The sequence below is a fragment of the Linderina pennispora genome, assembly GCF_002104995.1.
Source record: "Linderina pennispora strain ATCC 12442 chromosome Unknown DL89scaffold_5, whole genome shotgun sequence".
NCBI lineage: Eukaryota > Fungi > Kickxellomycota > Kickxellomycetes > Kickxellales > Kickxellaceae > Linderina > Linderina pennispora.
Genome location: NW_024468253.1, coordinates 884,165 through 911,164, shown reverse-complemented (window position 1 = coordinate 911,164; position 27,000 = coordinate 884,165). Strand labels below are relative to the sequence as shown.

At 57.9% G+C, this 27,000-nt stretch overlaps 9 protein-coding genes across 9 annotated transcripts; 5 read left to right on the top strand and 4 right to left on the bottom strand.

Moving 5' to 3' along the window:
• The first annotated feature begins 505 nt into the window (after nucleotides 1–505).
• DL89DRAFT_266935 (uncharacterized protein) lies at nucleotides 506–2,902 on the top strand. The gene is given in 6 exon segments (XM_040887305.1): nucleotides 506–673; nucleotides 717–1,094; nucleotides 1,183–1,882; nucleotides 1,954–2,460; nucleotides 2,480–2,658; nucleotides 2,745–2,902. 6 exon segments carry the CDS (start codon nucleotides 575–577, stop codon nucleotides 2,799–2,801), a joined length of 1,920 nt encoding a protein of 639 aa, XP_040744387.1. The 5' UTR covers nucleotides 506–574; the 3' UTR covers nucleotides 2,802–2,902.
• On the top strand, nucleotides 2,883–6,223 carry DL89DRAFT_266934 (uncharacterized protein). Its single transcript, XM_040887304.1, has 13 exons — nucleotides 2,883–3,120; nucleotides 3,147–3,322; nucleotides 3,354–3,506; nucleotides 3,612–3,674; nucleotides 3,736–3,878; nucleotides 3,952–4,255; nucleotides 4,278–4,394; nucleotides 4,420–4,773; nucleotides 4,841–5,216; nucleotides 5,254–5,324; nucleotides 5,399–5,780; nucleotides 5,933–6,055; nucleotides 6,082–6,223. The coding sequence occupies exons 1-13, from the start codon at nucleotides 2,934–2,936 to the stop codon at nucleotides 6,177–6,179; spliced, it is 2,547 nt and encodes an 848-aa protein (XP_040744386.1). The 5' UTR covers nucleotides 2,883–2,933; the 3' UTR covers nucleotides 6,180–6,223.
• Nucleotides 6,224–6,551: 328 nt separating this feature from the next.
• Nucleotides 6,552–8,040, top strand: DL89DRAFT_266933 (uncharacterized protein; the record flags this gene model as incomplete). Its single annotated transcript, XM_040887303.1, has 8 exons — nucleotides 6,552–6,660; nucleotides 6,739–6,849; nucleotides 7,006–7,062; nucleotides 7,093–7,143; nucleotides 7,234–7,541; nucleotides 7,563–7,652; nucleotides 7,676–7,742; nucleotides 7,772–8,040. Coding segments are annotated over 8 exons (831 nt in total), but the record flags the coding sequence as incomplete, so codon positions are not given.
• An 85-nt stretch (nucleotides 8,041–8,125) lies between these two features.
• On the bottom strand, nucleotides 8,126–12,454 carry DL89DRAFT_292407 (P-loop containing nucleoside triphosphate hydrolase protein; the record flags this gene model as incomplete). Its single annotated transcript, XM_040890301.1, has 10 exons — nucleotides 8,126–8,170; nucleotides 8,237–8,680; nucleotides 8,721–8,874; nucleotides 8,918–9,058; nucleotides 9,102–9,898; nucleotides 9,951–10,128; nucleotides 10,176–10,328; nucleotides 10,369–10,532; nucleotides 10,582–10,765; nucleotides 10,803–12,454. The coding sequence occupies 10 exons, from the start codon at nucleotides 12,452–12,454 to the stop codon at nucleotides 8,126–8,128; spliced, it is 3,912 nt and encodes a 1,303-aa protein (XP_040744384.1).
• Nucleotides 12,455–13,442: 988 nt separating this feature from the next.
• Nucleotides 13,443–15,437, bottom strand: DL89DRAFT_274698 (small G-protein Ras2; the record flags this gene model as incomplete). Its single annotated transcript, XM_040889224.1, has 7 exons — nucleotides 13,443–13,494; nucleotides 13,522–13,812; nucleotides 14,157–14,190; nucleotides 14,328–14,421; nucleotides 14,528–14,529; nucleotides 14,848–14,887; nucleotides 15,390–15,437. The coding sequence occupies 7 exons, from the start codon at nucleotides 15,435–15,437 to the stop codon at nucleotides 13,443–13,445; spliced, it is 561 nt and encodes a 186-aa protein (XP_040744383.1).
• A 1,060-nt stretch (nucleotides 15,438–16,497) lies between these two features.
• Nucleotides 16,498–17,379, bottom strand: DL89DRAFT_222452 (kinase; the record flags this gene model as incomplete). The annotated part of the gene is made up of 1 exon (XM_040884585.1): nucleotides 16,498–17,379. The coding sequence occupies one exon, from the start codon at nucleotides 17,377–17,379 to the stop codon at nucleotides 16,498–16,500; it is 882 nt and encodes a 293-aa protein (XP_040744382.1).
• Nucleotides 17,380–20,506: 3,127 nt separating this feature from the next.
• On the top strand, nucleotides 20,507–21,667 carry DL89DRAFT_274696 (GTPase of the Ypt/Rab family; the record flags this gene model as incomplete). Its single annotated transcript, XM_040889223.1, has 6 exons — nucleotides 20,507–20,705; nucleotides 20,837–20,870; nucleotides 21,024–21,138; nucleotides 21,164–21,218; nucleotides 21,344–21,424; nucleotides 21,540–21,667. The coding sequence occupies 6 exons, from the start codon at nucleotides 20,507–20,509 to the stop codon at nucleotides 21,665–21,667; spliced, it is 612 nt and encodes a 203-aa protein (XP_040744381.1).
• Nucleotides 21,668–22,624: 957 nt separating this feature from the next.
• Nucleotides 22,625–23,606, bottom strand: DL89DRAFT_274695 (malate dehydrogenase, NAD-dependent; the record flags this gene model as incomplete). The annotated part of the gene is given in 2 exon segments (XM_040889222.1): nucleotides 22,625–23,422; nucleotides 23,442–23,606. The coding sequence occupies 2 exon segments, from the start codon at nucleotides 23,604–23,606 to the stop codon at nucleotides 22,625–22,627; spliced, it is 963 nt and encodes a 320-aa protein (XP_040744380.1).
• A 1,349-nt stretch (nucleotides 23,607–24,955) lies between these two features.
• Nucleotides 24,956–26,198, top strand: DL89DRAFT_140717 (uncharacterized protein). Its single transcript, XM_040883434.1, has 2 exons — nucleotides 24,956–25,590; nucleotides 25,736–26,198. The coding sequence occupies exons 1-2, from the start codon at nucleotides 25,189–25,191 to the stop codon at nucleotides 26,153–26,155; spliced, it is 822 nt and encodes a 273-aa protein (XP_040744379.1). The 5' UTR covers nucleotides 24,956–25,188; the 3' UTR covers nucleotides 26,156–26,198.
• Nucleotides 26,199–27,000: the final 802 nt, after the last annotated feature.

Sequence of the window (27,000 nt, the reverse complement as noted above, 5' to 3'; positions counted from 1 at the left end):
TACAACACTCTGTGACCAGTCTAAACTACTACAGATATGTCCAAGCAGTGTCAAAACAGTTGTATTCAGAGATATTTATACCTAGATATTTAATTGCATCTAGGCTTTCATGCGCAGAAATATCATTCTGCTTTTATTCCTCTAAGCTGGCCATTGGCAGCAATGTTGAAACTAGTAAATATTATCCGCTTCTTCAGATCTGGCACTCTTAGCTGTGGCTTTTTAGAGCCGCATCAGCCAGATACCAGGAGGACAATAAAGGAAATTAGAAAGAACCATGGACACCTTAGCAGCTAGACCCCAGATCATCACTGGTGGCTTGATTTACTACCAATGCTTGTACAGGTAGATACATTATACCCTCACAACTTGCAATGTATAACAGTGACGATGTGTGGAGGATACTGTGATCATATTAGCAGATCAATCATGGTGATTATCAAAAGCGCAGCTATTCTTTTTTGGAAATTACGATGAGACAGAGTGGTATTCGCAGCTCGCCTCTGTTTCTTTGACAATTCCTATTGCTGTCCTTCAGCAATTCATAGCGTTCATTTCGTAAAGGCAAAAAAGCATGCAGAGGGCGTCACGGTTGATACGGGCAGGGGCTGGGAGATCAGCCACTAGAAGCGCATGGACATTGTTAACCAGCCGGTTCTATCACCTGTCCCCGGTTGCGCACAGATCAGCTGCTTCCTATAGAAAGCATTCTGCAGCCCGGCCTACGAGCTAAGGACCGCGAGGATACACGTAAAAACGTCAGTTCATATATGGAGACAGGAATCGAGGGTGATGATAACGTCATAAAGCCTGACCATACCCGATCCCGATCCCGGTCCGCAGCGCCGACACATGTGCGAGTGAGCAACAACCTGCTTGGGTGGCCGCAGGACGCAGACATCGACAGCAAGTTCTCGCGAGTGCAGCGGGACCTGCAGCTGGAGCACTTCCGACACAAGGGCGATGCGCTGAAGCGGTGCATGGACTTTGGCATCAGCACGGCGGAGTTTGTCGAGTGGGCGGACAAGTTCATCGCAGACGCGCGGGCCGACAAAATCGATCGGCTTGCGCCGGAGCGGCTGGTACCGCTGCTGGTGCGCGATGGGCGGAATGCTTTGGACAGCATCATCATCAACCAGTTCTTCGGGTATCTGGCGAAGGAGGCGCCGGATGTGATTCCAGAACATCACGTACCTGCGCAAGATCACGGATCTGCGGTTCCCGCACGAGTGGTCGGGAGGAGCGCGCAAGACGCCGCGCAAGATCATCATGCACGTGGGGCCGACGAACTCGGGCAAGACATACCATGCGCTGCAGCGGCTGCAGCAGGCGCAGCAGGGCATCTACTGCTCGCCGCTGCGGCTGCTGGCATACGAAGTGTACAACCGCATGACCAGCGCCGGGATCCCGTGCAACCTGGTGACGGGCGAGGAGCGGCGGGGGCCGGACTTTGAGAGCGGCAAGGTGACGCCGATCGGCTACGACATCTCGGGCCTGCCCATCACCAGCGTGCTGGCATGCACGATTGAGATGGCGCCGGCGATGCACTACAACGTGGCGGTGGTCGACGAGATCCAGATGATCTCGGACCCGCAGCGCGGGTGGGCGTGGACCAGCGCGCTGCTGAGCCTGAAGGCCCGCGAGCTGCATCTGTGCGGCGAGCCGTCGGCAGTGCCGATTGTCAAGCGCATCTGCGCGCAGCTGGACGAGGAGGTCGAGGTGCGCGAGTACTCGCGGCTCGGGCAGCTCACCGTCGACAAGAAGTCGCTGAATGGCAACTGGCGCAATGTGCGCAAGGGCGACTGCGTGGTGACGTTTTCCCGCAAGGGCATCTTCCAGATCAAAAACACTATCGAGCAGGCCACTGGGCTTAAATGTGCCGGTCATCTACGGCGGCCTGCCGCCCGAGGCGCGCGTCGAGCAGGCGCGGCTCTTCAACGACCCAGGACTCAGGCTACGACGTGCTGGTGGCTAGCGACGCTGTCGGCATGGGTATCAACCTGTCCATCAGCCGTGTGATCTTCGTCACCATGTCAAAGTTCGATGGCGTCACGAACCGCCCTATCAGTGTGTCGCAGACGCGCCAGATCGGCGGTCGCGCCGGGCGGTTTGGCTCGGGCGCCGGCGCCGGCACCGTCACGACGATGGAATCACGCGACCTGCGGTTCCTGAACACGACCATGAACCGGATGCCGCCGGCGCTGGATGCGGCGGGGCTGAAGCCGACCAGCGAGACCATCGAGATGTTCTCGCACCAGTTCCCCGACGTCAAGTTCTCGCAGCTCTGGCGCATGTTCCAGGACGTGGCGACTGTCAGCGACAACTACTTTCTGTGCAGTTTCCGTGATCAGGAGAGCATCGCCGAGGCCATCGAGGACCTGCCGCTGAGCGTGCGCGACCGCTACCAGTTCCTGTATGCCCCCATTAACGTGCGCGACCCGATTGTGCTCACGTGCACCTGTGCGCTTTGCCCGTGCAGTGGCCGAGCACAAGGAGTGCAAAGTCATGGATGTCATCTCGCTGCCGGCGCGCGCGCCGACCAACATGGATGCGCTGAAGGTGCTGGAGCAGTGGCACAAGGGCATTACGCTGTATCTGTGGCTGTCGTTCCACTTCGCCGAGATCTTCACCCAGCCTGACGTGGCCTCCGAGGCCAAGGTGCGCGTCGAGAAGATGATCCAGGAGGGCCTGCAGACGATCCGCGGCAAGGCGCAAGACCAACAGGCAGCCCGGCGAGCAGGCAGCAGCAGCAGCAGCAGGCCAGCAGAGATGAGATCAAAAAGGCGCTTGGCATCATGTGACCTGGGCTGTAGGCCTGCGTCACTGGTGCAGCCACAATACACCGTTTATTTTTTCCTTCTTCGCTTTGCACGTAATTCTACACCGCTCTTGTTCAATTCGCACGCTAATTACAGCACTATATATATTCGTAAATGGGCCAAGCAGCGTCGCATGCACTCGTAGCCGCTGCCGACTTGCAGCCGCCGCTGGCCATGGGTGTCAGCAGCCTGGAGGCCGAGCTGGGCGAGAACCTGCAGCACGTCCGAATGCTGGGCAGCACGCGCTTCATGAAGACCATCCAGTGCCACCACCCGCGTGAGGGCCGGCTGGCACTGCACTGTGTTTATGCGACCAGTCAGCATCAGCTTTCGACCTGGCGCCCTACATCGCGTCGCTGCGCAGCACGTACGAGAAGCTCGCCGGAACCGACCACATCCTGGCCAACGCGACAGTGGTCAGCGACGAGCGCGCCGTGTATATCCTGCGCCAGTACCTGCACAACAACCTGTATGACCGCGTCAGCACGCGCCCGTTCCTGTCGGTGACCGAGAAGCGCTGGATTGCCGTTCCAGATCCTGGTCGCCCTGCGCGAGGCCCACGCCCGCGGGGTCGTGCACGGCGACGTGAAGAGCGAGAATGTCGTGGTGACCAGCTGGAACCTGGCCTATCTGGCCGACTTTGCGCCCTTCAAGCCCACGTATTTGCCGGCGGACGATCCCGGCAGAGTTCAACTTCTACTTTGACACGGCTGCACGGCAGTGCTGCTGCATTGCGCCCGAGCGGTTCTTCGACGCGCGCAGCGAGATCACAAAGCTGCTGGCAAAGTCAAGCTGATGGACGCGCTCGGCGTGTTGGCCTTGCAGCCGGCGATGGATGTGTTTTCTGCCGGCTGCGTTATTGCCGAGCTGTTCTTAGACGGAAACCCGCTATTCAGTCTGTCGCGGACTGCTCAAGTACCGCAAGGGCGAGGTCCAGGCTGAGGAGCTTGTCGCTGGCATTTCGGATGGCGAGATCGCCGAGCTTGTTTTGCACATGATCCAAATCGACCCTGAGGCTCGTCTCAGTGCTGCTGAGTACCTGGACCGCTGGGCCGGCGTGTTCCCCAGAGCCCCCATAGCCGCCTATATGGACCAGGCCGACGCTGATCTGCGCATGCGCGCACTGTACCAGGAAATCCGATGAGATTACCGACGAGACATGCGAGATCACAGCCAGCGTCGCCTGTGCCAATATCCGCAACTGCCAGAAGCCGAGTGCGCGGTGTCTGGGCATAAAGATCTTGCAAAAGTGCAGCCGCGGGCCGATGAAGGGCGATGCTGACCACATCTTGCCGTACCTGGTGACTCTGGCGCAGGACGCGTCGCCGCAGGTGCGCATGGAGGCCGTCTATGCCATACACACGCTGGTGGGCGACCTCGACAAGCTGACGCCGATAAACGCCAACCTGTTTGATGACTACCTGGCGCCGCAGCTCGTGTATGTGGCCGGACGACAAGAGCGTCAACGTGCGCTGCATGCTGGCTTCGGTGCTCGGCGAGCTGGCAGACACGGCATTTTGTCTGCTGGGAGCACCGCCGCGCACAGACTTTATAGGCAGCCAGCTGCGTGCGATTGTCGGAAAGCTGTCGTTTGACGAAGGCCGAGGTCAAGCATGTGCTGCTGTGTGCGTTTCCGCAGCTGTATGAGCGCGGGATCCAGAGCCTGTCGCATATCATCACGTATCTGAATGACCGCGACTGCTGGTTCCTGCGCGCAGCCTTTTTCGATGTGGTGTTTGCTGCCGCCGCCCAGATCAGCCGCCATGCCGCGCGCGAGTACATCGTGCCGCTGGTCAACCTGGCCGACGCCGAGGTGTTTGTCGTGCTCAGCGCGCTGCGGGCGCTGGTCAGGCTCATGCCGCAGCTGTCGCCGGCCATGCTGTGGGACAAGCTGGTTGAGGTCGGCTCCTTCTGCATGGACGTGCCGGCGCTGCGGCCTGGGGCCAGGGAGCTGGTTGATTTGGCCATCCAGGCGCGCGCGGCTGCCGGTGGCAAAAGACGTGGCCATGATGGCCCTGGAGATAGCAAAGACCAGCAATGCCACCGGCGGCAAGCGCAAGCCCAGCAGCAACCCGCGCCGCGACCGGCCCGCCAATGCTGCCGGCCGGCTCATCAGCGTGCGCGACATTGGGGCCGAGGTGCGGATCATGTTTCTGAAGCCCGTCGGCGACCCGTGGAAGCCGCAGATCCAAGAGGAGACGCCGTCGCTGAGCATGTTTCTGCACAAGAAGTCGCTGGAGCTCGACCTGCCGCCGCCGCCGCGCAGGCAGCGCCTTGAGGGCTGGCGGCCCCAGGGCATATTGGTGGCCGAGATCCCCGAGCACAACGACGCAGTGACATGTCTGGTGGCCGCCTCCAGCACCTATTTTGTCTCGGGCAGCAGCGACGGCTCCGTGCGTGTTTTCGACGCCAATGCCTTTCCGCCGGAACGCAGTGTGCCGGTCGAAGGCGTCGGTGGTGCAGGGCGGCCGTATCACCGCGCTGGCGATTCCAGCCGGCCATGGGGTGCGTCGCGTCGAGCTCGGATAACGGCTCCATTCTGCTGCACAAAGCCAAGTCGCTGGCGCAGCTGGGCGAAGATGGCGCTTGATAATGGCGAGTATGCGGTGGCCATGGGGTTCGCAAAGACCCTGGATGGCGTCTCGTTGGTTGCGGCGACGTCGCTGTCGCGCGTGCTGTTTCTGGATGCTGCTACATTGGCGCTGCAGAATGCTGTGCAGCTCAAGCCAGCCTACGGGCGGCTGACTGCGCTGGCAGTCGGTAGCTCGTTTGCTATTGTTGGCTCCTCGGCCGGCTTGCTGTCATTGGTCGACACGCGCTTCCGCATCGAGGTCAAGACGTACCGCCACTTCATGGGCCACCCGGTTACATGCCTGTCTATGTTCAAGCCAGAGACGCTGCTGGTTGGCACTGCTGCCGGCGATGTATGTGCGCTTGACTTGCGGAAACAGCACATGGCCAGTGTGTGTATGCGCGCGCAGTCCTGCAGGACGTCAAGGGTGATGTCGTCAAGCGCAGCGCATGTGTCAATGCCTATTGCGCATTCGGGCGGGCTGCCGTATTTCGTGTCTGCAGGAAATGACGCCATGGTGCGGTACTGGGATCCTGGAGAGGACTGGATCGCTCATTTGCTGTCAGTGAGACCAGCGGGACTCCACCGCCGTATGCGTCGTATCGCGGAAACGGCTCTGTGTATTATTGCGAGAATGCTGCGCCAAAGCACAAGACGATGGACGGTCGCTCACCAGATGGTCTGTGCCAGAAGGAACTGGCCCAGTCACAGCTGTTGCACTGGTGTCGTCGCCTTCTGCCATGGTTGTCACCGGGCTTCAAAGTGGATACATCCGTGTACTATTATAACTTTCTAATTTCTTAATCTTAGCATAGATACATCAACGTGAAGGTGGTATAGTGTACAGGACAAAGGGAATGTGTGCAAAGGGATCGAAGGCTTTTCAAAATGTGCATAACATGAAGCGAAAACTGCTGTGTTGCCAGCACTTGTCTCTCATCTCTACTTTCTCCATTTTTCTACACTTTAAGCATGGCCACCTTCAACAACATCCACGGGAGGGCTTTGGAGAGGATCCTTTTTTACGCATTTCGAAAGACTCCTAGTTGGCTATGCGCATAATTACGTTTCTCTCTTGGGTCTGCAGAGAGTGGCGGAGGATACTTTTACCGAGACTCTATGAACGCGCATCTCTTACATATCACCTCTACTGAACTCAGCCTCTGACCTGGAAAAGGTCAAATCCAACATCAAACTCATCGTGGAAAATGGTCTATCAAAATATGTTCTCCAGCTTTTTATTACTGTCCGACGGATATGTTGCCTCTGGTCATCTTATTAGAATTTTGAATGGGCAGCTATTTAACAAAACACATTGGCCATCTATTTGTGATTTATAATATTGAGAGCTCACTATCTGTTTCACAAATAGCAGGCAGAATGAAAATAGCACCGATATGGGTGATACCATTTCCCAATATCTTCATATGCATCTACCAGCCTTAACATCCATATCATGTCTCTCTTAAAGAGGATACAATACCACAACCCTCTGTCCAAATTTATCAATTTAAATTACATCAACTTTCGACTCTAATATATGAGCGGAGCTCCAGTTATTTTCACATGCCATTCCTTCTACGAATGGCTTACCCACCTCACTCTTCGTTTAAGCCCGGGACAGACCACACTTCCGTACATATATACGCCGAATCTTCGTGAATTGGAGTTGTTCGATATTCCACCTAATTTCTCGTGGAGATGCTTTTACTTCAGAGAGCAGTGACTCGTTCGATTTCTCAGAGCTTAAAGGTAATAGTTGCATTATTCACCACTTCGAGCTGATTCGAAGACAGCAACCCCAGCCATAGTGCAGCGCATATACATCACAGCAGCTTTAAGGAAGATCCATATGCCGAAAATTAAGCTTCTGTCGCTTTCTCACATCCCTCCTTCAGACACAAACCTGTTTGCTTCCACATCTTTCTGTCGCATTTGACTCACTCAATATTGTCGGTGGTATTGATGTTCTTACACAAATGAACCTACGCTTTCCATTTAGCGAAAGGATATCATTACGCTTGAGTGACAATGCTGTTGAGGACACCCAGGAGTACAGCACATTCACAGAGTCCATATTCAGCTCATTTTCAGTTGCCACATGGGCTAGGCTTGAAGTTGAGCACTATATTCCAGTATCTATTAATTCTGTTGGCTGGTCAAGTTTGAAGGAGCTAAATATTCCTTGCCTTCATATCTCCGCACCACTCTTTATCGCTTATTATCTCAGTTACCCTTATTGGAAGCATCTATGTGTTGAAGTATATCACTCCATGATGATGAGTCATATCATTATGATAAGCAACACAGGCACTTCACCATATTTCCCTGGATAGTCCGAAGTTCAGCTAGTAAGCTACGACACCTTGAATATTTTAAGGGTACACATCACGTTTTCCATTAGTATTTGATCCTTGATCCGCTCTATGAGTTCATCACAAACGTCGTCACGCTAAAAGGGTCAGTCAGTTCCTGAATATTATCTGCAAGAGGTCCAGGATCACTTCAGCCAAGGCAACTATACAAGGATTATCCACATATTCAAGAAATCCGTTTTTACTGATAGCCTCATCGAGGATGTTCCGAAACCCGGGCCAATAAATACTATCCAGCGTCAGATAGAGTTTTCCTTGTCACCAAAACGCAGCTCTTTGCACATTCGGACACAAGTAAAGTTATATTTGGATTCACTGATCCAACAGACCCTGAAGACTGGATCTCGGGTGACTGGAATCTATATGACATCGGCCTGGTCGCGGAATCGCGGTCTGAAGTTGTGCTTCAATCGAGCTTGCACCGTCGCGATCAGACGCAGACCAGCATATCATGCGAAGTCTGCCTGGACCGGGACCGTGAGTCCGACGAAAAGGCACTGAACATACGATCTCCTCTGGCGGCTAGCCCATGCACGCGCCCTGGCAGCTGTATGACGGCCGCCCGCAATATCAGTCGACTGCGTGCGGTTCGAAGTGACAGACATGTTCGAGTGCGACGACTGGCGGCGGTGAGTGCGCTGGTCGCCCGGCAGTGTCGCGCGGTTCCCGTTCTGCAGCGGCTGGCGCATAGTCAGCGCATTGGCTGAGTGCGAAGACTGCGGGTTGGCATACATTGGCTGTGGGGCAGGCAATGTGCCGTCGACCTTACCGACGACAAAACTGGGGCTTGTGGGCGACGTGCCGGAGCCGTGTAGCCAGGAGCGGCGCGGCGGGTAGATCTGGGCACCCATGGTAATGTCGGATGTCTGGTGGTGCAGTTTGTGCGGCAGGCCGGGTGCGGGGAAGGTGCTGGCCTGGGCAAAGTAGGCGTGCGGGTAGGCAGGCCGGGCGGACTGGATGGCTGAGCGACGGCGACTTGTACGTGGGCTCGGTCTTGATGATGCGGTGCGAGTCGACGGCGCCATAGCGGCCGTCGCTGACTATGCTGAACTCGTTGATCAAGGCGTAAATGTCCTTGCTCAGCGGATCCATGTCGCGCATCCGGCGGCTCGGCAATGGTCGGGCTCTCCGCAATGCTGCTCTCGACAGACATCAGCGGCGGCGGCACAATCCGCACGCTGCTGGTCGGCTCTGCGCGACGCGGCTGCTGCGGATTGAGCACAGGCAAGGCAGTGCTCTGCTGGCGCTCAGCGCGGCCAGCAGCAATCAGGCTCATGCGCGCCTCGTTGGAGCTCTGGCGGGCACGGCCCCGCAATACCTCGGTGGGGTTTTGACTCGGCGAACACAAGCCGGCCAAACCCGACAGTTGCGCTATCGGCCGATGTGGGCGTGCGCGGCACCGGGTGCAGTTGCGATAACGAGCCACCCAGCGACGTATCGTCCGAGTCGCTGAACACGTCCATGTGCCTGGCTCGCTCAATCTCCTCCTCCAGCTCGGAGATCTCGGCGTCAAGATTGCGCGCCTGCTCAGCGGCCAGTATGGCCTTTTGCCGCGCAGCCTGCGTCGACGCCCGCAGCCGCTCTTTCTCGGCGTTCCGCCGTGCCTGCTCATTCCGCAGCCGCTCACTCTCCGCCTGCTTGCGTCTCTGCTCGTCCTCGATGCGGCGCTGAGCGGCCGCGCGCTCGTGTGCCTGGCGGAGTGCGGCGCCAAAGTCCCGGCGCGCCAGCACACCACGCGCCAACGCCTGGAGTGACGTAGCGCCTGCGGATTCGCGCGCCCGGCGGCGGCGCTGGCAGCATTCGAGCCAGTTCCTCTCGATGACTCGGACCGCGTAGGCTCTGGTGAACTGGTCGATGCGGCGGGCAAACAGATGGTCGCGGTACCAGCGCTGGATGGTCACGGCGGCCGAGCGCATGCGCGCGTAGCCCTGGCGCACCAGGAAGCCGCGGGCAAAGCGCTGCATGACCAGCGCGGAGCGCTCAAAGATCAGCGTGCGCTTCTTCTCCAGCACAGCCCACTGGCCAGCACGCAGAAACACCTTGGTCAGTCCCAGCTGGTACAGCCCGGGGTCGGGCAGACACGCCTGCAGAATGTGCAGGCACAGCGCGCGCTCCTGCGGCTGCAGCTCGTCCTTGCTGGTAGGCCGGGAGCAGATCGAAGGTGGGCGTGGCGTCTAACAGCACGGCGTAGCGCTCGTTGCACGTGCGAATGGGCACACGCGACGGATACCCGGCCTTGGAGATGCGGATGGTCTCGATGACGCCGCAGGAGCGCAGCTGCGACAGGACCATGGGCGCCTGGAACCGCCACGCCGCCTTGGCCTCGTTGGGCTTGATGCAGCGGATGTAGTGCATTTCAGGTCTCCGACAGCGTCGCCATCAGCCCTGCCAGCGACTTCTTGAACACACCTGCCAATGTCGGCGCTTGCCGCCGCTGCTGCCCGCCGAGCCGCCCCGGACTTGGCTGCCAGGGCCCGCGGCGAGACTGCCGGGCTGGACGCACGCATGACCGGCGACATGGCCGGGGTGTGGGGGCTGGCTGGGCCCGGATCGCGCGCGGCGCTGGCCAGCGTGGCCTACAAAGGCAAAGTCGCTGGCGCACAGCAGATCCAGGATCTCATCGGGCACTGTGTCGCGGTTCTTCTCCAGGAACCCGTCGCCCTCGTACGTGACCTCGTGTGCGTAGTGGCGGATCGTGAAGGCCGAGTTGGAGAACCGCGGCTTGCGGAAATATCCGGCCATCTCTGGCTGCTCCACCTGCCGCCGCTGTGGGCCGTCGGGCGCCGCAAACTGCCTGTACAGCTTCTCCACAAACGTCTTGTCTGGAGCCCTGCTCCAGCCGACACTCCTCGTCCAGCAGCGCCAGGATGCCGATTGGCTTGCCCTCTATCAGATCAATACACGGCTGGTTGTCCTGGAACCCAATGAACGTCCAGTTGGTCAGTTGCTCGCGCCGGTACTCCTCCTGCTCGAGCTTGAACACGTGGATGGTTGAACCCCTGCTGCAGCTTCTCGTTGGCGTAGTTGATGCAGAACTGCTCGAACGAGTTGTGCTCAAAGTGCTCGAATCCGTAGATGTCCAGCACGCCCACAAACGACGTCAGGCTCTCGTCCACGTGCGCCGGCATCAGCGACGCATTGATCGGCCCCAGGATCCAGTCGAACAGCCGGGCGTAGATGAATTTGGCGATTGAGTCGCGGATCACCAGCGCCTGGGTCTTGTTGACCTTGGCCAGGATGTGGTCGTGCCGCGTCACAATCTGCCGCTTCGTCAGCCACTGCCGCAGCTTGGCCTCCGCCACGCCCAGCAGCTGCGCCGCAATCGCAAACTGCTCTTCCGACCCGCTGTCCACATACGACCCGATCGTCTCCGACCCGGCAAACCCGACATTCCCCAGGTGCAGGATCCCTGCCAGCGTGCGCCAGATATCGCCCCTCTGCTGCCCGTCAATCCCAACCATCTCCAGCGACGCATCTGTTTCGCCAAAATCCGCTGCATCGTCGACCCCCGCAATCGTCCCGAACCCGGCTCCCCCCTGGCATGTGTAGTGAAACGCCTCCCAGCCTGCATACCGCCCGTCAAGCCGCACCTGCCGCCGCAGCTCTGCGCTGGCGCCTGCCAAAAGCTGGTAGAAGATGTGGTAGTTGCGCTCTGTCGGAGGCTGGTATGCGACGCGCGAGCGCTCGAGCAGGAATGTGCGGATGCGACCGCCGACGATCTGCTGCCGCCGGCGCTCGAACTTGATGTCCAGGAACTTGCCGAACCGCGACGAGTTGTCATTGCGCGTGGTCTTTGCGTTGCCGAATGACTCAAATACCGGGTTGGTCGCCAGGATCTGGTTCTCGACTGTCGACATCTGCTGCGAATTTGTATCGGCATGGTGTGCCTGTGCAAAGTACCGCATGATGTACTTTGCGCTGGTTGTCTTGCCCGACCCCGACTCGCCATACACGATGATCGTCTGGTTGCGCTGCTCCTTGACCATCCCCTGGTACGCATCCTCTGCAATCGCAAACAAGTGCGGGCTGTCGTGCCCGCTCTCGCCGCGCGCGTATTTCTGCATGATCTCGCCCGTATACATTGGCACGCTCTCGAATGGATTCATTGCCACCAGCACCACACCCGAGTACGTGTAGATTTGCCGTTGCTGGTACCGCCACATCAGATTATACAGTACTGCTGGCTCGTGCAGGTAGCTCAGCGCCGTCAGGTCGGCCGTGCCGTCCAGAATCGGCGGATTCGCCAGCGCCGGCACAATGCCCCCGTCCACGCCTGCCTCCACCAGCTCGCTGAATGCAATGTCCACCACGTACGAGTCATTTGCGCGCTGCAGAGAGCTGATCCGCCCGCCTGTGAGCCGTGACCCGCGCGCAACAATCTTCTGCAGCTCCGCCGCCGTCGGCGCCCGCACCGATGTTTTCCGTCCCAGTCCCCCGCCCGTCTCCTGTGAGGGAATCGTCAGCCCCGATGTCTGCGCTACCAGCTCCGCTGTTGGCGTTATGCGTGTGTCGTCGCGCACAAATACCAGTCGCGAGATCCCTATCACCGTGTCGTCTTTGCGCTGCACCAGCGTCCCTTTTGTCCATGCCTCGTCGCCGTCCTCAAACCACGCCTTGGCGCCCTTGGTGTACGGCTCGAGCAGCTTGAGCGCCTCTGCAATTATCTCTGCCGTGGGCGGCTCAAACATTTCTATTTATATAACTGTGCAAATGAAGGGGAGGGTAGAGATGAGGAGGAGAAGAAGAAACAGGGACAAGGCGAAATGGCGGTCTGTTTGTGCAGTTGGCGCAATTTGTGCGAAAAATTGCTTGTTGTCAGAGAAAAAAGAAAACAGGAACAAGAAAAGTATACAAAAAGCCAGGGATGAACAGCAGCCAAGCTGCCCGTTTGGCTTTATAGAGCGACAGAGCTGGCGATCGGCGCCTGTGACATCTCGTCATAGAAACCAGAAGCATGTTCTCAGTCTCCACATCAATAGCCAGCGCCCAAATGCGGACCTTGGGACCAGGCCAAGCCCACATCACCCCTCCCCGCACCCGGCGACTGCACTCCACACTGCGCACACCTGCCATTGGGCTAGCCCACCTGCCAGCCTCTGTTTGGACCGCCATCCACAGGCCAACTTCAGCATGACTGACTCTTGACATCCAACTGCTCTCACGCACAAACGCCTCTCCCTCTTGCCCAGGACATTGTCCCCGGCTCGAGTAGGGACCGCAACAGCGCTTATTCAAAGGAGACCTGACATTACGAGTGCTAAAAAGAGTAATAGAAAGTTTGAGAAAAATAGTAAGAAAAAGGGGAGAGGGGGTGAAAAAGAAAGAGAGCTTAGAAGGTGGATTCAGAGGTGAGGCAGGCAAGGTGGGCAAGGAGACGCGAGGCCGGGGAACCGAAGCAGGTCTCATCCTCCCTTCCCCCATTGCCATTAGAGAAGAGAAGAGGGGTTAAGAGGTTTGCATGTGAGGCTATTGTTTTTCTACTCCACGTAACAAAGGGGGTTGGTCTGCTGCCTGCTGGCATACGGGTGTGGGAGATATGTGCAAGCCAGCAGAGCAAGGTGATTTTGGAGAAGCAATAGGGGGAGGTTAGGGGAGGGGGACGATATAGAACAAAAGCAAACGGCTAGCCAGCCAGCAGTAGAGCACTATAAAAGTTCGGGCTGCTTGTCTCGGCGTCTAGAGGATCGTGCACTTGGACTTCTTCTTCTCCCGCCTGGTGATGCCGGTGCTGGTGGCCCCGCGGCCGCCAACTCGCCTGTCCCTCTGTTGTCGGATCATCCGCACCGTCGTGTAGAACGCCTTCTCCACATTGATGCACGTCTTGGCGGATGACTCGACAAAGTCGCACCCCAGCCGGCGCGCCATCGCCTGGCCCTCCTGGAACGACACCTCGCGCTCCTGCGCCTTATCGCACTTGTTGCCCACAAGCATCATCGGCACATGGTCCTGGTCCTTCACGCGGATGATCTGGTCGCGGAACCGCTCGACGCGCTCAAACGTCGACCGCGATGTGATCGAGTACACCAGCAGGAATCCCTCGCCGTCCCTAGTAGTCGTGGCCCAATGTTAGTATACCGGTTTCTACGGGGAGGGTGTTGCGCAGCGAATCGCCCCGCGCCCAGGCGGAACTGCTGCCTTTGTCGCTCCCGCATAATAGCAATAGTAGCTGGCCCGATAGGAGGTAAATAGGCCCCTCATAGTGCGCTTGGTCGTCCGCGCTTCCTCGCCCCCCAAAAAAGCAACTAGCGCCAAGGCGTGAGCCCAAGCGCCAGCGCGCCTGCCATTAGCAAGCGTGCAACAGGCGTGCGCCGTCCCAAACGGCAGATCGCCCGAGTGTTGACAATCGGGGCTGCATAATCCAAAACAACAGCGAAAATGACCCGGACTTACCTTATCCACTGGTCGCGAAGCGCTGTGTATTCCTCTACAGCCAAAAGACGGTGGTGGGCATGAACGGCAGGGGCAGACCCAGCGCGTTAGTAGCACAGCCGCTCAATGAAATGCACATTTTCTCGCCTGCAGATGCATGCGTCGCCTCCCATTTCTACAGTGGCTCCTTACCTTGGCCGGCTGTGTCAAGCACCTCAAGCACGCATGGCTGGTCATCAATGACAACCTGCTTGCGATAGGAATCTTCGATGGTCGGGTCGTAGGTCTATTTGTTATCCCAGAAACCAGGGTGGCGCTTTAGTACAGCTGCACGCTATGCGGGGAGGGGAAGAGGAGTTTCCGAGAATGCGCCAATTGTTTCCAGTGCTTACCTCTATATCATGTACCGTCACAGGCAAAAAATAAGCAGGTGTTTTTGTTTACGCCCAGCGACAAAGAAAGAACGGCAGTCCCTTCCGCAAAAATTGCGTTTGAAAAAGGAAACCGATGCGCCCATGTAGACCAGCCCCACGTATCCCGCGTTGTCGTATAGCCGGCATTTCCGTCAGTGTGGAAAATAGTAAGGATAAACGAGAAATTAGTAATAGCATTCCGCAAGTTCGGGACCTGCATTGGGCCGGCAACCAGGAAACAGAAAAGCACAGACTGGTTGCTCGCAACGCGGCTCGCCCTGGAAGAAATGGCAACTTACCGACAAAGTGGTTCAGGCACAGCTGGATTGTAAGCGCAGTCTACAGCGTAGTGGATGGGGTGCGCAGGGGTTAGTCAACAGGTCCTGCTGTTTGCGCTGCCGGCTAGCCTCGTCTGGATCAATAGCGGGCTGAGGAAATGCCTCTGTCTTATCAGCTGGACACTATTGACCCGCTTCCGGCGCGGGGTCGATGGTATATCATGTGCGATAGCAGCCTTGCCTTGCGCGCCTAGACAGGTGCTGGTGTCCGAGCTGGCAGATGCACGTAGAACAAGTCACACTTTATTCTTGCGGCTCTTCAGAGCCTGCCTTGCCGTCAGTTGCCCGCCCGCTCGTTTTGAATACTGCTATTCCAGCGCACTTGCCTGTCCCATGAGGCGGCTAGAAACAACAGAGGGACGGCAGCCCTTAGCTCTCCTCGACCCACCTACTCCTCCACTCCTCCTTGCGCAAGGCGAAGGGCGCCCTTTGCTGCATACCACCGGGCTGTAGGCACATAGCAGAGCACACTGCCAACAACAGCAGCTAATGGAAATACATACCTTGCCAACACCACCATCACCGAGCACGACGAGCTTGTACAGAATCATTTCGAAACGCAATTAGGAAAGCAGGAAAAAGGTTCGCAACAGGAAGCTGGAGAGAGAGAGAGACAGGAATTTGTATATTTTGCGGGGGCAAGGTATCGCTGGCCTTTTTGTCGGTTCTCCTTAGATGTGGATTAGGACGAATTTTACAAGAAATATATGACGAAAAAACAAAGTGCTGAAAATTTGCAGTACCGCAATCTTGTAAGGAAAAGGGAGCAAAGAGAAAGGAAAAAGAAATAAATAAAATCTCACACTTAGACTGGCAAGCCCGGAAAAAAACGGCGACATACATCGAACTGTGGTTAGGCGCTCACTCTGCCCATCCCTCAGTGCTTGATGCGAGCCCTTTTGTGGCCCACCGGCGGACAGACCCACCGGATCTCGCGACCTCTCGCCCAAGACGGGATCCCCCGCCGGCGAGTGCAACCCACAAGCGGGCCGGCCAAAGGGTGGTGCTGGGATAAAAGTGGACCTTAGTGGGGGGAAGCGCGGCTTTGTGCGACCTTCATGTGTGCCTTTTGGCACCACATGCTGCCAAAGTGGATATTCGTTCTCGTCGTGGCCTCCTTTTCGGGCTTGCAGAACGAGACTGCTATAAAGCCTTTCGCCCTCGCTCGTTCGGGCACGCAGCCTGTCAATGGGCGTGCTTCCAGGAACGCATATTCCAACCTATGGAATTTGACAAGTCCGCGCCACTGCAGCGAAAGCCACCGGGCGCGCTCTCCGTCGCGAGCCGCTCAAAGGGCAGCTCACGTAAGTGACGCACGCTCGCACGCACAGCCCCGGCCACTTGGAAAGCAGAATCCTGATGTGTGCTGACAGCTGCACGACTGCGTGCTGCCACACTGTGCCGAAGCGCGAGGTTGCGCTAGGGAAGGAAAGAGATTTGCAGATGCTGTGCCTTTCTAGCTCCATGCTGCGACATTGCAAAGCCAGCATCGAGCCGGTTTTTTTCCTTCGCAGCAACTCGGAAGCGGCCTGCAACTCCCTCGCGTCATGAAGCAAGCAGTCACTTGGGTGCAGCAAGCCAAAATGGGGACTAGGTCGTATTAAAAATCACTCAGGGCGTGGAGGGCTGGATGTCCCGCACAAATGGATGGCTCTGAAGCTCGAGTGCGCTGGGCCGCTTCTCGACGTCCAGCTCCAGCGTGGCCTCCAGGAAGCTGAGCGCCTCGGCCGAGATGCCGCTCGGGATCTTTGGTCGCCCCATCTGCCCAATCGTCAGCAGCGCTTGCATCTGATCGAGCTCAGGGAACGGGTGGTGGCCCGTCATCATCTCGATAACCAGGCAGCCAAGACTCCAGATGTCGCCCTTGTACGTGTAGTGCGTGTTCTTGACCACCTCGGGCGCCATCCAAAACACCGATCCCTGCAGCGATGCCCGGTTGCCAAGCTTGTTGCTCGCAACGGCCTCGTCCACACGCTTGGAGATGCCAAAGTCAGAGATCTTGACGCTGCCGTTCTGGTCAATCAGCACGTTGCCGCCCTTGATGTCGCGGTGGATGATCCCCTGCCCGTGCAGGTACACCAGGCCCTCGAGAATCTGCGCCGTGTATGTCTGGATCAGCGGCTCGGGGAAAGTTCCGTAGCTCGCCAGCGCGCTGGCAACAGAGCCGCCGGGCACGTATTCGAGGAAAATGTACATCATCTGGTCGTCGAGGTCCGTGCCCAGGTACTGCACAACGTTCTTGTGATCCAAGTCCTGCAGCAGCGCCAGCTCGTGCCGCAGCGCATCAACCATGCGCTGCTTGCGACCCAGCGATGCCGATCCTGGTGTCGGCAGCTCGACTTCCTTGACTGCCATGATGATGCCGGTCTTGGTGTTCATGGCAAAGTACACGCTGCCAAACGAGCCGCTGGCAATGGGGGCTCCCTTGATCCATGATTTCTTCTTGGCCCGCACGGCCTTCTCAGACCTGGCCACACTGCTCCGCCGCTCCATGGCTGTCGTTCCATCGCCCCTGTGCTCCCCTGAAGAGAACTTCCGCTGGACATCGCGTCCTTGCCCTGCTGAAGGATCTTGGTTGAGGCGGACGACAGGCCAGCACTGCCTTCAGTAGCCGCAGCCGAACGCGTCTTGCCCAGGTCAAGCAGCTGTGCCTGGCCAGTTGACAGCACCACGACCTTTGGAGTGCTTGGGTCATCATCGCTCTCCTCCTGGTCTTCATCAATGGCATCCAAGAAACTCGAGTCCGATTCGTCGAAGCTCTCGTCAAAGCTGCCGTCGCTGTAAATAGAGTCCGAAAAGTCGGACGAAAACTCTGTCGATGCATTTCCATCGCTGATGTCATCGACAAACTCGGATTCGCCCTCTCCCACACGCGTGTTGACCGACGGATCAATATAGATGCGGCTCAACCGCTTGTTCATGTTCTCGTCCGTCGTCTCCAATGTAATGGTGTTCTTCCGGGATAGCGTGCCCTTGCGGAAAGAATGGGTGGTTTTGGGCGTCATCAGCGACTGCGACCGCGCAACAGCGCTCTGCACTGACGACTTGCCGCCAGCCCCCTTCTCATCTCCCTCCTCTTCTTCCTTGATCTCCGCCTGCTCACCAATGGCCTCGAGCTTCCGATTCAGATCCTTCAGGCCCTTGGCTGACGCTTGCGAGTTGCTACCGGACATTGCGTATGATGCCAGGCGTGCCTGCATGCTGCGCGATCCTGAGCTGCTGCGCCGGTGGTGGTTGCGCGAGTTGCTGATTGTCGACCGCCGAGAGTTGGTCCCCTTGGTGTTGCTACCGCTGCTTTGCCCCATCATTGTGCTGTCGTGAGACTCGCGCCTATGCTTGCGCATGATCGAGTGCCGCGCTCGTGCTTCATTGCCTGGGAAGTACTTTTCGACGTTCATTGACACCATCTCAGAGGGTGGTCGGTCGCCTAGCATGCGCTGCAGCTTGTCAATACTGCCAGGGTTCTGCGGCCTGGTTTGTCCCTGCTGCGCCTGTACCTGTGCCTGCGCCTGCGCATGTGCCTGGGCCTGTACCTGGGCTTGTGCCTGAGCCTGGGCTTGTGCTTGTGCCTGAGCCTGGGCTTGTGCTTGTGCTGATGCATGTGCTTGTGCTTGTGCTTGTGCTGATGCAGACTGTCGCAACGGCTGAGGCCCGCTGGGCTGCTGTGACTGAGCCATCAGCGTGGTCGTGGGTGTAGACTCACTGGCGCTCTGCGCAGCGCTAAGCAGTGGTGTTGACGACACGCTGATCGGGGTATGTGTCGAGGAGCTTGATATTGTGTTGTTTGACGGCTGCCTCGGCAGGATGTTGCCCAGCTTTTCAAACGCCTTCTGCAACTGCTCGGACCGCCGTGTGCCAGGCGTTGGCCTGGCCAGCTGGTGCCGCTTGCGCAAAAAGATCTTTTCGCTCACCAGGCTGTCCGGATCATTAAAGATTTCGATGATCTCGTCGTCGGTCAGGCTGCGCGCACCGCCGCCGTCAGTAGACATGACAAACAGGGCATACCGGTCCTTGTCAACATCTCTGTCGAGGCCAAACTCGCGCAGGATCCGACTCAGAATTTCATACGCAGATCGCGTGCTTGGGACAGATATATGGCGCACAACATTGTCGGGACCGGTAATCGCCACATGCCGCACCTTCAAGCTCAGAGAGTCTGCCAGATTGGTCACGCCAATGTCAGTACCAAACAGCTCCTGGAACTGCATGTTGAGCCGCTCAACTTCCTCCAGCTGCTCTTGCGAATCGGCGCCATGCTGGCTTTGTTGCGACGGAGGCACAGGCGAGTGTAGGTGCCCGCCAAACAGCATCCGCAATCGCTCATCTGCCGGGTTTGGCTCCGGCGATGCACGATGCCTCACGTCTGCCGACGGACCTACTGGAATTGCCGCCATCTTGCGGTACCGCACATTGCCAGAGCCCTTGAGCGAGCCAGGGTCTGTAAGCCCGAACGGGAACGACGGCGGCGGGGCGCCAATTTCGCGCAGCCCAGGACTGCGGACAACTGAGGATGTCGCGGTGCTGCTGCTGCTGCCCATGGTGGAGCCCGCTTGGCCTGTGCTGGCCTCCGTGGTTGGTATATTCGGTAGCTCCTTTGACGGCCCCCGAATCATCGGCGGCGGCGGCTGGGCACCAACCAGCGTGTTCGTCCTGACCATATGCGGCTCGCTGAAAATCTGCAGCGAAGGAAGCCCTCGTGCCTTTGACCGACTGGTGTCTGGCCGGGTGTTATCCATCATGTCCCCTCGCAGGCACCTGTTGCGCAAGTCGCGGATGGCTATATTTAGACGAACACGCTCGCCCACGGTGCGCACTGACAGCTCCTTTAGCAAGTTGTAGTCGAGCTCCAGCAGCGCCTCTCCGTTAATCTGGTTTTCCACAAACGCCCGCTCATGCCGCGCAAACCCCTGCTCTCGGAGCCACTGCCCCACACGACCCTCGCTCCACTGTACCACCTGCTGCATTGAGTAATGCTGGCCTGGACTGTCGTCTGCCGGCTCGTCGCCCTGCCGCGATGCCGCTGAGAACGGCCGTCTGGTGCTGCCGCTCTTCATTTAGGTTTTTAAAAAGGAATATATAGAGGAGCAGAGAAAAGCGAGAAAAAGGCGGCCAGCTAAGCAAAAAGGAAGAACAGAGCGTGAATAAGGAACAAGCTGTGCAGTGAATAGAGTGCCTTTCTGCTGCTTGCTATTGAGCACAGGTGCAAATGTAAAATACGCAACGACAGAGAAGAGGTGCGAATTCGGATTCCCAGGATTAGCTCAAACGTGCTGACTGAACACCGAGCGGTTGCGGGCTGGATTTGACCGGCAGCCTGCGCTTCGCGGTTCCACATCGTTTTGCAAGCCCGGCAGCAGCAGAGCAGCAGCGGCAGCAACAGAGGCTGCTGTTCACGTGAAACTGTCTGATTGGGTCCGTTGGCTCCAGGCACAAGCTGTTGAGCTTGGAAAAACTGAAGGCTCCTCCAGGCCTGCGGGCCCGCGCTTTTCTTTCTTCCACCTTCACATTTGTTCGCAGCTGTTACGGAAGCAATAAACCAAAGAAACACGTTTACTCATCCGCTTCCCTCTTCTTCCCATCACCCGCCTCCACCTAAAACGAGCATTAATTTAAACTGACAATGGCCAGCAACGACGAGTACGACTACCTGTTCAAGGTTGTCCTTATTGGAGATTCGGGCGTCGGAAAGTCCAACCTGCTCTCGCGGTTCACGCGCAATGAATTCAATCTGGAGTCCAAGTCGACCATTGGCGTCGAATTCGCTACTCGGAGCATCCAGGTCGACAGCAAGACAATTAAGGCGCAAATTTGGGATACAGGTAAGCGGAAATGCAGCGTGCATTCCAGCACCAGTTTCTCGCTGCCGGTAGGTCGGAGAGCCAGCCCACATCTCGAGATGCCTTTACTGAATTTCGCACCACCCGTCCGCCTCTCAACCTCCTCTGTGTAGCCGGCCAGGAGAGATACCGTGCCATCACCAGTGCGTAAGTAGCTCCCTTGACAGCCCTCCGACTGTCTGTGCCATTTACCCGCGTCTCTTATCCCGTTCCAGGCTGCGAGCCATTCCATGTATGCACGGGATCACATGTGCCTGCGATATGCTGTTGCTCAACGCCGCATTTTTGCACTGGGTGTAGGTACTACCGCGGAGCCGTTGGAGCGCTGCTCGTCTATGACATTGCCAAGCATGCCACCTACGAGAATGTGTCGCGCTGGCTCAAGGAGCTGCGCGACCATGCCGACAGCAACATTGTCATCATGCTGGTTGGTAACAAAGTCCGATTTGAGGCACCTTCGCGCCGTGCCGACCGAAGAGGCCAAGCAGTTTGCCTGTAAGTACCTTGAGGATTGGGAGCGCCCAGCTGCTCAGTCTGCCAATCCCTCGCTGGCAATCATCTAGCAACGCGTCTGCATTTTTCATGAGCTAACCCCCGTTTCCTCCTCCTCCAACGTGTAGCCGAGAACGGTCTGTTCTTCATCGAGACATCGGCCCTCGACTCGAGCAATGTCGAGCAGGCATTCCAGCAGATCCTGACAGGTAAGTGCGTGGTCGTCATCGTCGCTGTCGTCAGCATGGCGCAATGTGTCCCAGGCTACCGGAACAAAACCGCACGCCAGAAATGGCTGAAACTAACGCTGGCATTGGTTTGTAGAGATCTACCGCATTGTGTCGAACAAGGCGATCGAGTCGTCGCAGGACAACGTTCAGCCGGGATCTGGCGCCCAGATCATCGTGCCAACGGCCGACGACCACGCCAAGAGTGGATCCAACTGCTGCTAAGCAGCGACTGCCTCCCCCGCTCAGACCCCACTCCTTTCTTTTCGCCTACTCTGTTTTCGTGTGCTTCCTCGAATACCACCCACCCCCTGTTTAAACTTTATCGTTTTTCTTCTATAGCCCTTTCTCCTTTTTTGTCTTTGTGCAGAGCAAATACTACCTTTATTGTCACAGAACGGGTCGGTTTGATCGGGAGCAGAAGCGTGGTCTGGACAGCCACCAGACCGTGCAGGCGACCGTCATCAGAGCCAGGAATCGCCGAGTTGCAAAAGTCGCAGGGCGCGAATATTCTGCTGCAGAGCGGGCGCAATCCCGGGTTTCTCCATCTGGCCGATGCTGGAAATGCGCGCACGACGTCTTTGGCCCACCCCCTTACCCCGGCTCTTGTAGAACCCGGTCTGTGCTCAAAAGATCTCAAGGAACCGGGTAAAAGGATCCTCAGACCCACCCGCCGCTCTCCATAAAAAGCAACCTGCGTTCCGACGCACCACCAACAGAGTAATCGTCCGCGCAGCTGGATATTTTCTGTCCCAACTGTGGGAAACGGCCAGCAAATGCGACGCATGGGCATGGATCTCTGAAACATCTCTCCCGTGTAAGGGCAAACAGTTCCGTAATCGACATTCACAGTCACGCCAGATACGGGTGCGCCTCTGCAGGCAAAGAGGAGAGGGAGAGTGGGCGGATGCACAGCAGCGCAAAGAGTGTCTTGTCGGTCCATGTGAAACACTGCCGCCCCCTTTCCCGTGGTTGCGCTGGGAGGCTGAAAAGGAAACGCAGTCCCAGCAGCGTTTATCTTATCGGGCAGGAGTGGAGCTCCTCGATGCCCCGGAGCACGGAAGCGTAGCCCATTGGGCTCTCCCCACTGGCCACGCACCATGCACCGCGCACCGCCACTGCAGAAACAAACAGAGAGAAAAGGTGTGATCCATTTGAACAGTAGTAAAAAACATAGCGTGTTTAGGCACGGCCAAACTCGACGCCCTTGGCAATGCTGTCCTTGAGCTCATCGGCAGCGACCTTGATGGCCGCCAGCTCATAGTCGTTGGGCTTGCCCAGGGGCACAATCCGCTTGACACCCTCGGTACCGAGCTCGACCGGCACAGCAAAGAACTCCAGATCGCCAGCACCCAGGGCCTGGATCTCCTTGGCGCCCTCAGCATCGGCCGACAGCGAGATGAAGGTGGGCTCAACGACGGTCTCGCCGCCCAGAGCACGGATGACCGAGTCGGCGAACCGCGCACCGGCGTACGCCATCGACAGAGTGGCCGAACCAGCGCCATCCTTGGCCTTCACGACCTCGTCACCGCCGAACTGGATCCGGTGGGTCAGATCAGCAACCTCCTTCTCCGACAGCTCAACAGCAGGCTGGGCCAGCGACAGCAGAGGAACAATGGTGTTGCCCGAGTGGCCGCCAACAACCGGCACACGGAGCTCCGCAGCATCGGCCTCGCCCTTGACGTCCTTGACGAACCGGGAGGCACGCACCACATCAAGGGTGGTCACACCGAACAGGCGCTTCGGGTCGTACACGCCGGCAGCCTTCAGGACCTCAGCGGCGATGGGCACGGTCGAGTTCACGGGGTTCGAGATGATGGCAACGATGGCCTTGGGGCTGTTGGCAGCGATGGCAGCGACCAGCGTGCGCACAATACCGGCGTTGATCTTGAACAGGTCGTCGCGGGTCATGCCGGGCTTGCGGGGGACGCCAGCGGGGATGATGGCGAGGTCAATGCCAGTGACGGCAGCGTCGAGCTCCTTGGCGCCCAGGAACGACTCCACCTGCGAGTTGGTGGCAACAGTGCGAGATATCGGCGGCAACACCCGGGACGTTCACGATATCGTACAGGTTCAGCTTGGTCACCTTGGCGTTCAGCTTGAGGAGGAGAGAGAGGGGCTGGCCAATACCACCAGCGGCACCGAGAATAGCAACAGAGACCATGGCTGTGAGTGAGAAAGATAGTACAGAGAAAAGATGGAGAAAAAGATTGTGGAGATAAGGAGTCGTCTCCACCAGGGAAACAGAGCCCGCCTTTTATACCGGCGCTTATCGAACTCGGACTGCTGGCAGACAGTGTGCTGGCCAGCTGAAAAAATAGCGAAGCGGAACCTCTCCCGTGTGCGCAGAAAGGGGGAGGCTCAATCCGGGTGTCCGCTACCCACCCTCTCGCGCCGCTACTGCCAGAATCAGAGCGAGACATTCCGGCGGCTCCCTACTTTTCTCGCTAATTTCCAGCGCGCCCTTCCGCTAATTTCCTATCCCAGTCCCACACGCCCGCGTATATTACCAATTGGCCCGTTGCAACGGATATTGGCTAGTAATTACTGTCCACGACATGTATCCAGACGTTATCTTTTGAGCCCATGCACTGCTTTTTATTCTCATGCCAGCTCGCGCCCCTTTTGGAGCAGTAGCAACAGAAAATTGCAGGCGTGTTCCGCAAACGGGCTATTTCGTCCAATGGCGGAGCCCCGCCGAGGCAGCAGCCTGGTGAGGATCGCTGCCGCACGTCTCGATGGAGACAGAGACGCTCAGCCGCTCTGACAGCATCCCGCTGCAATGGTGGCTGCATTGCCACCAGCAATCCCAGAAACGAGCTGTAAACAACAAGGGGCCGGAGCGCTGGGCTGGGCCACTTGTTAGTCACTTTGGCGAGTCCCATCCAGACTGCGATGACTGCATGATTCTGTTATTAGTTTCTAAAAGGGAAATGGCTGCTACTAAGACTGCACGGGCCCTGGTACACATAGCGCTGGGCCCACAAACACAGAGACTACAATATGAACACTGAGGATTAGAAAGGGGGCGGGGATAAAGCGAGGAAGAAAATGTCGTGATACGAGAAACGGTGTCATGAAAAAGAGAAGAGGCAGAAGTGGTGGGTGGAGAGATGATGAAAATGAAGGTGGAGATGGAGATGGAGATTGAGATGATGAGGTTGGCAGAGGTCAAGAGAGAGTAGCAGGAACCTCGTGCAGAAACCGCTAGGTAGACAGGGGCTTCTTGCGGCTCCCGACAGCCGGTGGTGCCTCTATGCGGCACTGCCATTGCCGCCATCCTCGGTCTCGCGGCTCTTCAGCACGCGCAGAATGGACCCGCTAAACATTTTGCGGACCGTGCGGCTGGCCGACAGCGAGCTTTCGCGCTGGTGAAGGGCTGTCGTCGAGATGGCTGCTGCAATAGACTGCGGCTGCTGCATCGAGCGGGAATCCACTGGACGCAGCGCCGACGGCGATCCGCCACTAGCGCTGATATAGCTGCCGTCGCTATGCTGTGACCCATTCCTCCGCAGCCCGCTGCCGGCGCCGTCGCGGCGGAACAGTCCTATCGACATGCGCTTGCCCTCGGCCGAGACCCCGGTGTAGGCGTCATCGCACTGACGGGCCGCAGCGCCTTGGGCGTCGATTGGAGCGATGCTGAGGTCGATCCATACCCCTGGTGCTTGGGATAGCCACTGGACACATTCGAGCTGGCCATCGACTCCTGGTTGCTGGCCTGGCTAGCATAGCTACCCTGCGAGAACATGGTCGCTCCCTGTTGCCCGGGGCCAATTCCAGGATGCGGCGGTGGCATGTCGCTGTGTGGTCGCAGAGTGATGCGCGATCCACTAGCAACTGCAGCCGGCGCCGCCAGCGTTTGCCGGGCCGGGTTCCGCGACAGGATTCCGCGGCTCTCGGCTCGATTAAGCAGCCTTTGGTGGAGCGGAAGAGCCGACCCGCTGCCCATCGACGTTGCCAGGCTGTGTGCGCTGGTGTCGCTTCGGGTATTCGCTGAGGTCATTCATAAACGTGTTCGATGGGTAAGTGGTGCTGGTGATGATCCGGCGGTTCTGCAGATACGCCATCGCCATGTACCACATATCATGATCAGCCTGCGAAGTTGCCTTGATCTTGACCTCGCGATGGTTGGTCGTCACCACGATGCAGTACTGGGGCTCGTCGTGGCTGCCTGCATCGTGCTGGTCAGGAACGATGCGGATATCGCGCATGTACACGCTGCGGACTGCCGCTGGTGCGGGCAGTACGCGACAGGGCCATGCTGGTCGACATTGGCTCCTTGCCCCAGTACAGCGTCTTGGCGTATGGCAGGATCCAGAAGTACCGCATATGCCGCCGCTCGTGGCCACCGGCTGCCTTGAACCGCGTCGACGTGTACTTCCACATGTACGTGCCAACCATAGTGCGCGCTATCGACTGAACAATCAGAGGCTCTGGCTGACGCGAGATATACGGCGGCTCAGCGCTGGTCTCGACCGCAACACTGGCCGATGCGCGCTTTTGCCGCGGCTGCTGCCCCCGCACTGGTTTCAGTCTGAACATCGGCGCTCTGGGGTCCAGGGGAGCGCGTCTGCAGGTCCCCTGCATCCACATCAGACACGTCGGAGTCATTGCCACTCTCATCCTCCTCCTCTTCCTCGAGATCACGGCCAAGCTCCATCGCATCATGGTCCTCGCTTTCATCAACCGTCTCCAGAACACCGGCAGAGGTGACACGGCGCGGCGAAAGCGACCTGAACATTTCCTCGATGCGATGATCGTTGGCGGCATCCAGAGTCAAGGCTCTTGTCTCCATGAGCTAGCGGGTAGCTCTTGCGCTGCGTCGCGCTCTCAGGCAAGCTGTCCGTCGAGTCGATTCCTGGCACCTGCGAGCAGTGGATATTGTTGCGCGGCTGCACAAAGATGTAGCCGTAGTCCTCCTTGTCGGAATTGGACTTGGACTGCTGGCGCTCGAACCTCGGCAACGACTGTTGGCTGCGCCCGCTCGGCGACATTTCCTCAATCGTGCTGAGATCGGAATGGAGGCCACCTGCCTGCCTGAGCGCCGGGGACGACTGCTCGGCATCAACATAGTCGCCATCATGCTCGTCCTCAGTAGCACGCTCATCGTAGCTGTTGTTGGCCGTAAACATGTCAGGGGTCTTGGTGCCAGCCTTGGATGGTGCAGTGAAGACATCGTCAGTCGACGCAATCGAATCCATTGACTCGATCGCCTCCATCTGCAGCATATGCGAGCTGTTATCCGACGATACGTTCAGCGACCCAGGATACGACACATGCTCAAAGTTGTCGACACGCGTGAGGTCGTCAGTGTCAGTAGCCATCCCGGTAGAAACCGTGCTGTTGGCAGCCGTGTGGGCAAAGGCATCAGCAGTTGCAGCAACTGCAGCGATAGCAACGCTCCTGCCAGCCACTGATGGCTTAGCCTCGGTCTCAATCGACTTGTGCCCAACCATGCGAGGCTGGCGCGCGGGTGCGGCTTCGGCGTGCACAAACACCTCGGTCACAGGCGATGTGGCAGTCTGAGCCTCAGCAGTAGTGCCTACTGCTGCGTTATC